General features: G+C 65.2%; 3 protein-coding genes across 4 annotated transcripts; all 3 read right to left on the reverse strand.

The window, feature by feature from the left end:
- Positions 1 to 44: 44 nt before the first annotated feature.
- Positions 45 to 2732, reverse strand: IQCC (IQ motif containing C). Its single transcript, XM_062014688.1, has 5 exons — positions 2632 to 2732; positions 2230 to 2373; positions 1548 to 1782; positions 687 to 805; positions 45 to 361 (listed from the first exon to the last, which is right to left on the reverse strand). The coding sequence occupies exons 1-5, from the start codon at positions 2704 to 2706 to the stop codon at positions 320 to 322; spliced, it is 615 nt and encodes a 204-aa protein (XP_061870672.1). The 5' UTR covers positions 2707 to 2732; the 3' UTR covers positions 45 to 319.
- Positions 2733 to 2777: 45 nt separating this feature from the next.
- CCDC28B (coiled-coil domain containing 28B) lies at positions 2778 to 5209 on the reverse strand. Its single transcript, XM_062014687.1, is given in 7 exon segments — positions 2778 to 2905; positions 3486 to 3508; positions 3611 to 3765; positions 3843 to 3954; positions 3956 to 4001; positions 4099 to 4329; positions 4958 to 5209. Coding segments are annotated over 7 exon segments (789 nt in total). The 5' UTR covers positions 5128 to 5209; the 3' UTR covers positions 2778 to 2853.
- A 648-nt stretch (positions 5210 to 5857) lies between these two features.
- On the reverse strand, positions 5858 to 13327 carry TXLNA (taxilin alpha). Of its 2 annotated transcripts, none has more exons than XM_062014584.1 (11): positions 13170 to 13327; positions 11722 to 11873; positions 10354 to 10671; positions 9849 to 9940; positions 9228 to 9398; positions 8736 to 8930; positions 8516 to 8635; positions 8233 to 8307; positions 7730 to 7822; positions 7417 to 7512; positions 5858 to 6816 (listed from the first exon to the last, which is right to left on the reverse strand). In XM_062014584.1, exons 2-11 carry the CDS (start codon positions 11837 to 11839, stop codon positions 6514 to 6516), a joined length of 1581 nt encoding a protein of 526 aa, XP_061870568.1. In that variant the 5' UTR covers positions 11840 to 11873; positions 13170 to 13327; the 3' UTR covers positions 5858 to 6513. The 2 variants fall into 2 exon arrangements, with proteins under 2 accessions (XP_061870568.1, XP_061870569.1); XM_062014585.1 differs by lacking the exon at positions 13170 to 13327 and adding an exon at positions 13115 to 13153.
- Positions 13328 to 13766: the final 439 nt, after the last annotated feature.

Here is a 13766-nt window from a genome sequence, read left to right on the forward strand (position 1 = left end):
GTAAAAACAGATCTACACTGTAAAAAAGTCTGTGAAACAACAGAGCAGTTTGTCCCTGGAGAGGGAAGGGAGGGTTTATTCTCATTGAAATTATCAGTCCAAAATACCAGATAGACCACAGAGGGAAAATATTGTCTTGACCAAATACTCCAGTTCAAAAGAAATAAAAGGCTTTCTTGCCACATTTACCACAGTGGGAAACGCCGCCCCACAGAGCAGGAGCTCCCCTGAGCTGCTGCTGTCCTTCAGGTCACATCCTGACTGGTGCTGCTGCAGCTCCAGGCCCACACAGGTGCCTCTTGTGCTCAGGAGTGCCCCTCTATGCATCAGGAGCCTCCAGCCTCCGTTTCAGCATCAAGTACTGCAAAAGAAAGAAAAACAAAGTGTTCAGGACTAAACCCCAGAGAGACCTGGCAGCAGGAAAGCCCCTGCCCTCAGAGCAGCAACATCCCTGCTCTCAGCCAGGAGACACAGTCTCACCTTTGAAGCAACACACGTGGCACCTGCCACACTGGTCAGTGCCCAGGTACCAACTGCAGCTGCAGTGACCAGATCTACAGCTTGTGACCAGACCTAAACAGCTCCTGATTTCCTTCAGCACTCCTTGGTGTAGTTCCTTTAGCCCAGCCCCAGCCCAGGGACACTGCTCTGAGGCACTTTCAGGACAGGCAGGCTCAGGCCCTTACTTTTTTACGGCTCTCAATAGCCTGTTGTAACCAGAGCATCTCCATGAGCAAGTGGTTTCTGTAGGACTGCAGAGCAGCCTGAGTTCCAGGAAGCTCCTCCATGTCCTCAGGTGGAATTCCTGCAAAGAAATGGAACAATCACAGAACCCCCCAATGGTGGGGGCTGGCAGGACCCTGCAGAGCTGCTGCAGCCCCAGCCCCTGCTCCAGAAACTTCCCCTGGCTCAGGGGGCACAGGAACGTGTCCAGCTGGGGTTGGAAACCTCCTGAGAAGGAGCCTCCACACCCTCCCTGGGCAGCCTGGGCCAGGGCTCCCTCCCCTCAGCACCAGAGGAGCTTCTCCTCCTGGGCCAGGGGAACTGTTTGTGTTCCACCCTGTGCCCGTTACCCCTTGTCCTGTCCCTGGGAACCACAGAACACAGACTGGCCCCATCCTCCTGACACCCAGCCTTTAGGTACTTGTGAGTGTTGCTGAGGTGCCCCTGAGCTCAGGCTTCTCCTCTCCAGGCTGAGCAGCCCCAGGGCTGCAGCCTTTCCTCCTCACACACACGTTGCATCCCCTCAGCACCTTTACAGCCCTCCACTGAACTCTCTAGAAGTTTCCTGTCTCTCTCGAGACATAACCTCTCATTAACCTGTGATTAGATCCTTGCTCCAGATTGCACCCACTGTCTCTCCCCTGCACTGACTTGTTCCAACCTCTCCAAGCTGCTCTGGAGGTTTGAGTTCTCCAGGACCCCCCTGTGCCCCCCACACCCAGCGCCGGGTCCCTCAGGCTCGTACCCAGGCAGGGCTCTGCCTGCAGCACAGCCCCATCCCACGCAGCAGACACCTGGCTGTGCTCCTGCCAGCCCTCCCTCACCCTCTGCCAGGGCACTGCCTCCCTTCTCAGGGTGTCGATCAGCATTCGGGGGGCTCGCTGCATCGCCTCCAGCCGCCCAGCTCGGCTTGTCCACCCCAGCTGGAGCTCCCACACTGCTGCAGCCCCAGTCCCGCTCCGCTGCACACGTGTCCAGCTCCTCCTGGGGTTTTCCTGCACCGGCCTCATCCCTCGGTGCAGTTTCCCGTGGACAGGGGCACTCCCCTGGCGTGGGCTTCTGAAGGGGCGACACGCGAGGGAACAGAAGGAAAAGAACATGGTCAGACCTGGGAGGTTCCTGTGCTGGAGGGTCCGTCCCAGCCAGGGCTCTGGTTTGCAGCCCTGCTGCTGCCACAGCAGGAGCTCAGCTTGCAGCCAGCACAGCCTGGCAAAGGGCTTTCCCTGCAACAGTGGGAAAACACCAGTGGCACCCAACCAGCACACGAGTGGGCCCGGGGAGACGGGGGATGAGACCCACAGGTGTCCCACATGCAGGTCAGGGGCTGGACCTGAGCTGAGCTTCAGCCAGAGGACGGAATCCTCCGCCAGGGGCTCAGTTCTGGAGGAGTCTGACGGGCCAGGGCTGAGCAACCATCAGTTTAGCCCTGGGAGGATTCCAGCTCGTTGGGATGGTCACACAAACCCCATCCCACCCCCAGCACCCGCCCAACCCCTCCCCACGGACCTCGGGGACGAAGACGGGCCGGGGCAGGATGCGGCCCCTCCACTCCAGGCAGCTCGAGTCTCCCTCGATCTCCCGCACCAGCCGCTCGTAGGCTGCCCGCACGGCCCGGAGCCGCCTCCGCACCAGGAACCCGCGGACACACGCCTGCGGGACGGGACGGGACGGCTGCGGGAGCCCCTCCGGCCGCCCCTCCGCCCCCTCCCCGCGCCCGCGCCCGCAAACACAACGAGCAAACGCGAGTCTGCGCCCAGGCCGGGTTTTAATGAGGCAGCGCCGGGTGGAGCCGGGGCCCGGGACACCCCCCGGAGACCCCCCAGCCGCGGGGACCCCGCAGCCATTCCCTCCCTCTGCGAGCCCGGCCCGGCCCCCCGCGCCGCCCCACGGGCCCCGGCCCGGCCGCACCTGCAGGCGGGTCACGGCGCGGAGCAGCCGCCGCCATCCCTCGGCCGCCGCCTCCGGCCCCACGGCCGCCGCCATGGCCGCGGCCTGATGACGCCACCGGCCGCCGCCGCCCGCAATGGCCGCGGGGAGCGGCCCCGCGCGGCCCGGCCCGGCGGCCCCGCTGACCCGCGTCGCCTCCGCGGGGATGGGGGGTCCCGGCGCGGGGTCCCCCCAGGCGCGGGGTCAGGCGGCCGCGTCCTCGGGGTCGGGGCTCTCAGCCAAGTGCAGCTTCTGTCTGAGCGCGGGTCAAGGGAAGCACCGCAGGGACCGACCCCCGGCACTGACCCCCGACACTGACCCCCATCACCGACCCCCGGCACTGACCCCCCATCACTGACCCCCGGCACTGACCCCCGGCACTGACCCCCCATCACTGACCCCCACCACTGACCCCCGGCACCGCCATCGCTGCCACCCGCACACACCCACGGAATCCGTCGGGTTGTTGAAGCCCCTGGAGCTGCTGCAGTCCCAGCCCTGCCCTCACCCTGCCCAGCCCAGCACTGACCCGCAGCCCTCAGCACCTCAGCCCCACGGCTTTGGGATCCCTCCAGGGCTGGGCACTGCCCCAGCTCCCTGGGCAGCCTGGCACAGGGCTGACACCCCTCTCAGGGAAACAGTTCTGCCTCAGCTCCAGCCTCAGCCTCCCCTGGGACAACCTGAGCCCCTTTCCCTTGTCCTGTCATTCATTACTGAGCCCGACCCCCAGCTCGCTGCAGCCTCCTGTCACTGTGATAAGCGTCACTGCCGCCATCGCTGCCACCATCACCTCAGCCAGCACCGTTGTCCCTGCCCCACGCCCGGGCCCAGGATACATGGAGCCGCTGAGCTCCTCGAGCTGCGGGAGGCAAAGGCAGAGGCTGAGGAGCGGGCAGGGCGGTGGAGGCCGGTGTGTGTCCCGGCCATGGCGGCAGGGCTGGGCGTGTGGGGAGACGCTCACGTGTGCCAGCAGCTGGTCCAGGTTTCTGTCGGCCGCCGCCTTCTTCTGCTCCTCGGGGAGTTCCTCCACGCAGACGTCGAGGCTGAAGTGGAGCCGCGCCAGCTTCTCCTGCATCTCCCGCACGTGCTCCAGCTGCTCGAAGGAACATTCCTTCCCTGCGCCCGTGGGCAGGAGCCGTCACAGCCCACCGGCCCCCCGGGACCCCCCGGCCCCGGCCCCCACAGCCCCTCACCAAACGCCTGCAGCTTTCCCGAGTGGAAGTCGCTGAGGAGGCTGAGCAGTCCCCCCTCCATCTCGTACACGTCAGACACGTCGGTGAGGAAGCTGTGCTGCAGCGGAGCCCCCCCGCGCCGCCCCCGCGCCGCCCGCCCGCGCCCGCTCCTTGCTGGTCCTGCACGGGGAACGGAGAGCTGGCATCGCCCTGAGCCCACCGGGCCCCGCACCGCGCAGCAGCCGGGGGCTGGCGCTGGCCCCGCGCGGGTACCCACCGCCGCAGCCGGGCGCGCTGCCGGGGCGAGGGCAGGGTGGGCAGCGGCAGGGCGAAGGACGTGCTCTTGCTGGGGGGCAGCGGCCGCGGGGCCCCCGCGGGTACCGGCTGGGCCAGGCAGGTTTTGGGGCTCCTCTTCTTCCGCCGCTCCTCCATGCTGAAGGGTGCGGGGGCACCGGAGCCGGGTGACGGGGACCCTGTGCGGGATGGACGCAGCTCTCGGTGGCTCCGTCTCGTCCCCGGAGAGGACCCGTCAGCCCTGAGCCGGGGGAGATCGGCGGGAGCAGCACCGGGGCGATGCCGCTGCCCTGCCCCAGCCCCGGGACCCTCAGCAGAGCAGCGTGGCCGTGGGAGAGCCGCTGCGGGACGCTCGGGCCGCGCCGCCGGGGCTCGGAGCCCCCTCCCCGGGCTCAGGGACCCCCCGGGCCGTGCCGCCGGGGCTCGGAGCCCCCTCCCCGGGCTCAGGGACCCCTCGGGCCGCGCCGCCGGGGCTCGGAGCGCCCTCCCCGGGCTCAGGGACCCCTCGGGCCGCGCCGGCGGGGCTCGGAGCCCCCCTCCCCGGGCTCAGGGACCCCTCGGGCCGCGCCGGCGGGGCTCGGAGCGCCCTCCCCAGGGAGCCGGGGCCTGGGAGCGCCCGGGAGCCGCCGGACGGGCCTCCGCTTGCAGCCGCTGCCCCGGCGCGCTCCGGCCACGCGGCCCCGGCTGCCCGCGGGACAGAGACCGCGGCGGGACCCCGCACCCCCGGGCACCCGCCAACAGCCCCCCGGCGCCCCGGAGCCCTTGGCGGCGGCGGGACGGGGCAGGCGGCGGCTGCGGGAGCCCCTTTGTCCGCAGCCTCCGGCCGCGCCGCACGGACTGACCTGCGCCGGGCCCCGCTCCGGCCGTGTCCCCGCCGGGCACCCCGAGCACGCCGGACACCCCGAGTCCTGCCGGACGCCCCGAGTCCTGCCGGACGCCCCGAGCGCGCCGAACACTCGTCCCCGAGCCCGCCGAACACCCGTCCCCGCAGCCCCGGTGCGGGGATTTGCATTTAAAGGGAAAGGGAACTTCCTCCGGGCGGTGGCGGCGCCGGCGGCCCCGGGCTCCGTGCGGGATGGCCGGGGCCGCGCCGAGCCTCAGCACCCGCGTCAGCTCCGTGCAGGCGCCGGGAGGGGGCGGGATGCGGCCCACGGCCCCGCTTAGGCTCAGCGAGGGTCTGGTGGGGGAGAGGTTTTTCTTGTTGCTGGCTGAGCAGGAAGCAAAGCCCAGAGCCTGACTGCAGCTTGCTGCTGGTCCCCCCAGGCCAGAGCTACTTGTGCCTGCCTGGGGGCTCCTGCCCTGCAGGTCTCCCAAAACAACAGCATAAAGCCTTGAGAAAGGGAGGGGAAATCCCCCAAGCTGGGAGCCAGCAGGGCCTGTGTCTGTCCATGAGCAGCTGGGCCCTTGGGGTGAGTGTGGGCAGGGGCTGTGGGGACCCTCCCAGGCACTGCAGCCCTTGGGAGATGCTCCTCTGAAAGGGGAAGGGGAAGAGGAGCTGCCACAGCACCAGCACAGGCTGCAGGGCCCAGCCCACAGCACAGCCCTTGTGCTGCTCCTGGCCAGGCTGCAGGTCCTGGAGCACAAGCAGGTTTTATTCTCCCACAGCCCCATCTCCAGCCACCTCCAAGACCACCCCGGCCCTGAGGGATGGGCCAGGGAGGTGCTGGCTCAGGCAGAACCTCCCCGTCCCCTTCCACAACCCCTCACAGGCACTTGTGCAAAATCACTTGGGAATGAGACCGTTGGATTAACTGTTTAATACACTTGTGCACGTGTGCGTATAGCAAAGAGGCAACTGTGAATCGTAAGGCTATCGAGACATTGGCAACTTCTGGGAAGAGCAACGGCCCCCGGGAGGGCGGCGCCGGGGGAACGGGACACCCTCGGCTCACTCAAAACCCGCCGAGCGAGCCCTGGAGCTCCCCCTGCCCGAGGCAGAGCGGGGACGGAGGGAGCGCAGCGCCTCGGCTCTCGCCCTGCTCCGCTCCTCCCTGCTCAGCTCCTCCCTGCTCTGCTCGGTGGCTTCTGGCCGCGGCCGCTCTGCCGAGCAGCGCCGGGTGATTTTGGGAGCCGCAGCCTGGCAACGCCGAGCTCTGTGGGAAGGGGCCGGCAGTGGAGTGTCCGTGTTAGTTACCGGCGCACACGCGGGAGGCGGCTCGCTGCTGCTCATCCACACAACCGAGGACGTTGCCCTGCACATATTTTATATATCTCATATATATCTCATATATATATATAAAAAAGTTCTAAAAACCCTCCAAAAAGCTAAGCTAGGAAACCTCAGCTGCCCAGGCCCCTCGAGCCCGTGCCAGGGCCCCGCTGTCACATGGAACCTGCGGCACCACCCCCCGTTCCCCTCCCTCTCCCCCCTCCGGTGGCCCCGGGGCTCAGTCGGTGCTCAGTCACCCTCCCGGGTGCCGCCCGGCGCCGAGGCTCCCGTGCTGAGTCCCGCGGGGGCCGGGCTGTGCTGCCCCGCGTGGGGGCCGTCCGGGGCCGGGCGCCGCTCTGCCGCCTCGCTGCCGTCCCGACACGCGTCCCTGGAGGGCTCCGAGGGGTCGGGCTCTGCCCGGGTTCTGTGGGCACACAGGTCCTGCACCTTCTTGTTGAGGTCGTTGCGTTCTGTTTGCAGAGCTCTGCAGAGCTTCTCCAGGCGCTGGATTTTCACCTGAAGCCCCTCTAGCTCTTTGTCCCGAAGGGTTTTCTGCAAACACAAAGGTCCTTCAGGCTCCAACGGGTTCAGGTTGCCCCAGGGGAGGCTGAGGTTGGAGCTGAGGCAGAACTGTTTCCCTGAGAGGGGTGTCAGCCCTGTGCCAGGCTGCCCAGGGAGCTGGGGCAGTGCCCAGCCCTGGAGGGATCCCAAAGCCGTGGGGCTGAGGTGCTGAGGCTGTGGGTCAGTGCTGGGCTGGGCAGGGTGAGGGCAGGGCTGGGACTGCAGCAGCTTCAGGGGCTTTAACAACCCAAATGACTCTGTGATTCTGCTTCTGCCACCTGAGGGACAGAGGCAGAAGGGCCGAGATGAAACCTCCAAGGGAAGCTCAAGGGGAAAATCCCTGTGACTGAGCAAACATGTGGCATCCAAACAACCTGATGCCATCGTCACTGCTTCTCTCTTCCTGTGCCACACCGAGGCCAAGTGCTGCTGAGACAGACTTCTGCACCTCTGCACCTCCTGATGTCACTTCTGCCACGTGGCAGAGGGCTCCTGGCACCAAACCCACCTCCCAGCCTGGCTGTGGGGAGACAGGGGCTGTCCCACTGCCCCTCAGCCCCAGCCCAGCCCCGCACAGCACAGCCTCCTCACCTCCTCAGCCATCTCCAAGAGGGCCTTGTTGCTGCTCTCCCAGCGGGAGCGGTACATGGTGGTCTCTTTCTCCAGCTTCTTGATTTTCTTAGTCATCTGCAGAATCACAGAGCCAGGGAGGGAGCAGGTGAGCCTTGGGCAGAGCACTGGGGCAGTGCTGCTTCTGACACACATGCCATCAGCCTTCAATTTGTGTATCAGAGCTTACCAAAACTACAGAGCTGTGGCTTTTCCAGCTCACAGAGCAGGGAGGGGAGAGGCAGGCCGTGCCTCCAGCCCACAGGCTCAGCTGGGCAGCAGAAGGGTCACTCACCTTCTCCATCTCCTGCTTAAACGTCGTGAACACTTCGCTGCTTTTGGAAAGGGTGTTCTGGAATTCCTCAAACTTCTCAGTGTAGAGAGCCAGCTGTGGGGAGAGATGGGGATCCAGCTCCTCACTGCCACCTCTGACAGCCCTCCCCAGGGAGGGGAGATGGCAGCCAACATCTCCCTGAGCTCCTTGTGACTGCACAACGCAGCAGCAGGGAGCCAGGTACTGGGGAAGGTGGGAAAATTCTTTCCTAGGGAAACATCCTCAGAGACTGATGTGTTCTGCAAACATCTCCTGGCCTTGGCAGGAGGCACTTGCTGGGTCTGATTCAGCAAGGGATGGGCACTCAACTGCTCCCAGCACCATTCTTTCCAGCAGTTGCCTATACACAGGCCCACCAAAACCAAACCCAGGGACAACGCTGCCCCTGTGCTCTCCAGACTGAAAACAGAGGAAGGAAACAATCCAACCAAATAACCTGGCTGAGCACACAGAGTGGAACTCACCTGCTGCTTGAGGTGAGTCTCCTGCTGCTTCATCAGCTCACACATCCTTTGTGATTCCACAGCTTCCTTCAGCAGCTGGGGAGGAGCAGAAGCAGTTACCTGGCTGCCATCAGGGGGCTCTCAGAGTGCCCCTGCACAGCCAGAGACAGCCCAGCCCTGCTCCTGGAGCTGTCCCTGCTGGGTGTGCAGCGAGCCTGGGGTGGCCTGGCCTGACCCAGGGATCCTGAGCCTCCACAGAGGGACAGGGAAAAAGCAACTGTGAGAGAAACCGCCCCAAACTCACAAAGTCCTTCTCCCGCTGGTGTCTCTCCTCTGCCTCCTTCAGCATTTCCTGGGCCTGCTGGAGCTTGGCATCCACCAGCTGCTGCTGCAGGTCCTTGTGTTTGAACACCTTGTCGATGTGCTGCCCAGGGACAAGCCACCCATCACACACAGGCTCAGCCCAGGAGGCCCCTTCTCCCCTCCACCAGCCTCCCCGGGAGGACGGGCTGCGCCTGACCCACCTCCTCCCGCAGCTCGTACTGCTCGATGAGCTTCTTGAGCCTCTCGGCCAGCTCCATGTTCTCCTGGCGCAGTTTGGAGTTCCTCTCGTTGTGCTGCTCCATCTGCAGCTGGATGTCGTTCAGTGTCACCTGGAAGTGGGACGTCACCTCCTTGCGCTTCTCCTCCTCCTCCCGCGCGCGCTGGACGCCTTCCTCCTGCGTGGGGGCAGGGCCAGCAGGGTCAGCCCTGTGCTGGGGCAGGGACAGGGGCAAAGGGACCCGAGTGGGACGCCCTGAACCCACCCAACCCCCCACCACCACTTAAATCCATCAGGGAGGGGACTCTGGGCCTCTCCCTGTCCAGTGAAACAGCAGAAGGATGGTTTCACAGCGGGATTCGAGCCCTGCCCCCGAGGGCACACTGGGGGCATGGGTGGCTGAAGGCAGCTTTGCCCAAGTGGCTCCCAGGAGGCCCTCAGGGCTCAGGACGGGGCAGTGCCCGGGGCCACTCGCCTTGAGGGTGCGGTTGTGCCTCTGGAGCTCGCGGCACAGGCTCTCCAGCTTGCTGCGCGCCAGGATGGCCTTGCTGTGCTCGCTCTGCAGGTGATCCTTCTCCTGCACCAGCTGTGTCTGCTTCTTCTGCAGGATCCTCATCTGCTTCTGGGAGTTCCGGTGCTCCTCCAGCTGGGACGGGGGAGCAAAGGGCACAGATGCAGCCAGGCAGACCAGGGCAGTATGCTGTGCCCTGAGGAGGGGATGTGCTTCTGTTCCCCCTCTGCTCTGCCCTGCTGAGGCCTCATCTGGAGTCCTGGGCCCAGCTCTGGGCTCCCCAGCTCAAGAGAGACAGGGAACTGCTGGGGAGAGCAGGCTCAGCAGAGCAGATCCGGGACAGGATGGGCATGAGAGGAAGCTCCCACGTTAGAGGAGCAGAGAGACAGCCCTGAAATCCTCTCACATGCAGGTCTGCAAACAGCAACATCTGTCCTCACTGCAGAGACCCCAGAGCACACACTGCAGAGCTGCACAGGTGTTCCTGGGCTGTTCCTCTCGACAGCCATAAAAAAACCCCAATCTACAGGTATCTTCTGCCCCCTGCCCAGCCCCAGAGCCTGCAAGGGAGGCAGCAGCACTCACCAGCTCAGCGTATTTCTTGCACAGGGCAGCCAGCTTCTCCTCGGGCGTGCTCAGGGTGTTCAGTGTCTGCATCAGTAAAGTGATTTCTTTGCCTGGAAGGAGACACAGCAAGAAAATAAATAAAGCAACTAAACCCACGTAGATGAGAGTTCTGGCTCTTAAAGAGACAAAGAGACAGGAGAGACGAAGCCAGGCCTGAGCCACCATCATCTCCAGTCCCTTCCCAAAGCTCTGCCCCGCAGATTTTGCCACACACGGTGAGTGAAGCTGATGGGGACAGCCCTGGTTTTCAGAGTGGGAAACCAGCACTGGGCTGGCTGGAGAGAGCTGTGTCCAGACAAAGAGAAACCCACAGGCAGAGGCTGTGGCAGCCCCTGGCAGCAGCTGGTGCCATGAAACGCGGCGCCGCTCCGTTCCCCAGCGCTGCCGCAACCCGAGGGACTCAGGGCAGCCTAAAACCAACCTCAGAGGCTGGCAGCAGCAGCCAGAGCTGGGCATCCCTTACCCAGACCCTTGGCTTTCTTCTTTTCCTGAGCCTTCTTCTGATCCCGTTCCCCACAGTCCTCGGGGCCCTTGGCACTGTCCTTCTCGCCGTTCATCTCGGGGCCGCCCGGCTCCCGCTCGCCGTTCCGCGGGGACTCGCTGCCGCCCTTGTCGGGCTCCTCGGGCTCCGGGGGCTCGCCCTGCCCGTCCTCTGCCGGGCCCTCCTGGCTGGCATCCACGCAGTACGTGTTCAGGATGTCCTCCAGCTGCCTGCTCAGCTCTTCGGAGACGTCCCGCACGGCCGGCCGGGAGCCCTTGGTGTCGTCCTGCGCCGGGGGAGCTGCGCGAGACGGCGACACAGAAGCGTGAGGCGGCCCCAGGCCGGCTCCTCTCCTCTCGCTGACACCGGGGGCTTTCCAGGAGGTTTCTCTCCCCAGAGGGGAGGTTTCCCTGGCACCCCACTGCACCAAGGCTGCCTGAACCCCCAGCAGCATAAGCTGCTTTGTTCCGGCAGCCCCCGGCCGCTGCCCTGACAATGGAGGTGCGTCGCTAACAGCCGCTCTTCTGATCACCAGAGCATGACCAAGCCCCTGACATCTGTCAAGAGCAAAATCTCCCCCCTTCCCCACCACCCTTTAAGGAAAGCAGGTTGTGTGTGAGCTTTCCCTCACAGGGCCTGCCTGACACCCTCCCCAGGGCCGGGCTTTTTTACATGACAATGGGTTTTTAAACCTGGGTTTGCCTCTCTCCTCCACATAAGAGCAGCTTTGCTGTCTCACACAAGTGTGTCTCCTCCCCAGCAGCAGATGTTTGGGGAAGGAGCAGGCAGCATATCCTTCAGAAAGCTTCTTTGCTTCCAAAGTTTCTCCAAACAAGACACTCAGAGCAGCTGGTTATTAAACTAACTCCACTTGCTGCAAGTTTCCCACGTTCACCAGGCAGGGTTAATTTTCACCAAGCACTTACTCCATCAGACCTGGCTTTTGTCTTCCAGGGAATACTTTGCATGCAGTGCCAGGGACAGGGCAGGTGGTTCAGCATATCACTGCCCCAGGGAAGAAGCTGCCTGATGTTTACTGAATGGGACCCTTAACATCTAAACAATAGACAACCTGTTGTGTCCAGCTGAGGGTCAACCCTCTGCTCAGGAAGCACCAGCTACTTCTGTGAGAAACAGGAGGAACCCAGGACTTTCTGCCCCAGAAATCGTGGCTGCTCTTAGCTGAGTAAGAAGAGCTGGAGGCAGCAGCCCAGCCTTACACAGAGAAGGCAACACCCTGACTCTTTCCAGGCTCAATGCCCACCCATCTGCTCGGGCTGACAGAGAGCTGTCCCCAGGGAACTCCTCACCCTCCCAGGGAACTCCTCACCCTCCCTGGGGCCTCCTCACCTTCCTGGGGTGCTGCAGCCTCCAGCGAGTCCCCTTCCTCCAGCACCACGCTGCTGCTCACTTTGGCAGAGGCAGAAGGCCGTGGGGCTGCTTTGGTCTCCCCACCTTGGTTCTTCATCGTGACCTTTCTCCTCACTCAATCTGGACAAAGCCTAGAAACAGAGAAGCAGCAACTACACTTAAAGAAGTGATGGTCTGGAGGATTTTAGGAGTTGCTGGCCCAGAGTGGGAAGAAGCTTGCTCTGAGCAGAGCCTGTCATTGCAGCTCCAGGCTGAGGACAGCGTTATTTCATTTGCAATGTGCAGCCCACTGCAAAGGTCTCTGTGCCAGGGCAACGACTCCTCTGCCCACTGAGGAGAGCTGGAAGCAGAACCCCTGGGCAATGAGGCATCTCCCTGCTCACAGACAGCATGTGGCTTTCCTAAACTGCTGGGCATAGCCTTGGCCCCAACTGTCCTCCCCCCTCATCCCCACAGGCCTTTACTCTTGGATGTGAAATCTGGGAGCTCTGTGCATGCTGTCAAAGAAACTCCCTCCCTGCAGCAGGGCAACTGCAGATCAGAGCCTCAGGAGGATGGGGCCAGTGTTTGTTCTATGGTGACCAGTGCCAGGACAAGGGGTAACAGGCACAGGCTGGAACACAAGAACAGGAGGAGCAAGTCCTTTGGTGCTGAGGTGAGGGAGCCCTGGCCCAGGCTGCCCAGGGAGGGTGTGGAGGCTCCTTCTCGGGAGGTTTCCAACCCCAGCTGGACACGTTCCTGTGCCCCCTGAGCCAGGGGAAGCTGCTGGAGCAGGGGCTGGGGCTGCAGCAGCTCTGCAGGGCTCTTCCAGCCCCCACCACTCAGGGATTCTATGACTCTAACCGCAGAGGCAGCTGACGATCCTAATCTAGAGCCATGGGATTGTTCCACGAGAAGCAAACACCTTTTCTCCCCGTTTTGCAGCAGTTGCACAGAGCCCTCAGCCTCTCCTCAGCCAGCAGCCAAGGACAGGGCTTCCGAAGGAAAAAAAGCCCGAGCCGGAGGAGCAGCGGCAGGAGCCAAGCCCGTGTGTCATCAGCCACGTGCGGCGGCAGGCCGTGCCCGTCCCACGGCGGCGGCTTCACGCCCCACACCTGCCCCACAGCCCCGGGCGCTGCTTTTCTCCCTCGGCTGCCGCTGTGAATAACGCAGCTCCCGGGGCTTCCCCCGGCTCCGCGGGACCGTCACCGCGCTCCGCAGCGCCGCGACCCCGGCCGAGAGGCGACCGCCCGGGCCCGGTGTCCCCCGCCGGGGCTCCCGCCGCCCCCTCCCGCCGCCGCCCCGGCCCTGACGGCCCCTCCGCGGCCCCGGCCAGGCCCCCCCCCCCATCCCCCCCATCCGCGCCCGGGCCCCGTCCCCGGCTGACACCGACCTCCCGGCCCGTGTCCCCGCGCCGCCCCCCGCCCGCGGTGACGTCACGCACGCACCCCGTGACGTCAGCGCCAGCGCTCTGACGCGCGGCTCCCCCCTCCGCAGCCAACCGGCGCGCGGCAGCCGGCGGCGCCCCGGCACATGGAGGGCGGGCGGCAGGGCAGGGAGGGCGGACGGGCTCCCTCCGCCGCCGCCGCGGCCGCGCCGCCGGGCTCCGCCGCCTCCCGCCGCTCCCCGCGCTGAGGGCAGCGGCTCCGGCCCGGGGCTCCCGACGGGCGCCGCGCCGCGCATGCGCCGGGCCCCGCCGCCAGCCAATGGGCGCCGGGCAGCCGCGGGGGCCGCCGGGAAGGGCCGGCGAGAAGCGGCGCTTGAGGCGCGCGGCCCGGCGGACTCCGACTCCCGGCACGCACCGCGCGCGGCTGCCCCGCGGGACTGCAACTCCCGGCGTGCCCCGCGCCGCCGCCCCGCGCCCCGCACCCCGCAGCCGCCCGTCCGCAGCGCCGCAGGGACGGTGCCGGTGCCACAGCCACGGCTCAGCCACGGCCACGGCTCAGCCACGGCCACGGCTCAGCCACGGCCACGGCTCAGCGCACTGCACGCACGTCTTTATTGGTTTCACAAGGAAGGACGCGTTAACGCCCCCCCGCAGCGGG

This window comes from Colius striatus, chromosome 24, assembly GCF_028858725.1.
Source record: "Colius striatus isolate bColStr4 chromosome 24, bColStr4.1.hap1, whole genome shotgun sequence".
NCBI lineage: Eukaryota > Metazoa > Chordata > Aves > Coliiformes > Coliidae > Colius > Colius striatus.

Excerpts from the sequence above, each read along its gene's own strand:
- IQCC (XM_062014688.1), bottom strand. The coding sequence starts at position 2,706 with ATGGCGGCGGCCGTGGGGCCGGAGGCGGCGGCCGAGGGATGGCGGCGG. Across the intron at positions 2,374-2,631 it reads GCGCCGTGACCCGCCTGCAG|GCGTGTGTCCGCGGGTTCCT; the intron begins GTGCGGCCGGGC and ends CCCGTCCCGCAG. Across the intron at positions 1,783-2,229 it reads GGCCCGTCTTCGTCCCCGAG|AAGCCCACGCCAGGGGAGTG; the intron begins GTCCGTGGGGAG and ends TCGCCCCTTCAG.
- TXLNA (XM_062014584.1), bottom strand. The coding sequence starts at position 11,839 with ATGAAGAACCAAGGTGGGGAGACCAAAGCAGCCCCACGGCCTTCTGCC. Across the intron at positions 8,931-9,227 it reads GGCACAACCGCACCCTCAAG|GAGGAAGGCGTCCAGCGCGC; the intron begins GCGAGTGGCCCC and ends GCCCCCACGCAG. Across the intron at positions 8,308-8,515 it reads ACCAGCGGGAGAAGGACTTT|CTGCTGAAGGAAGCTGTGGA; the intron begins GTGAGTTTGGGG and ends GCTCCTCCCCAG.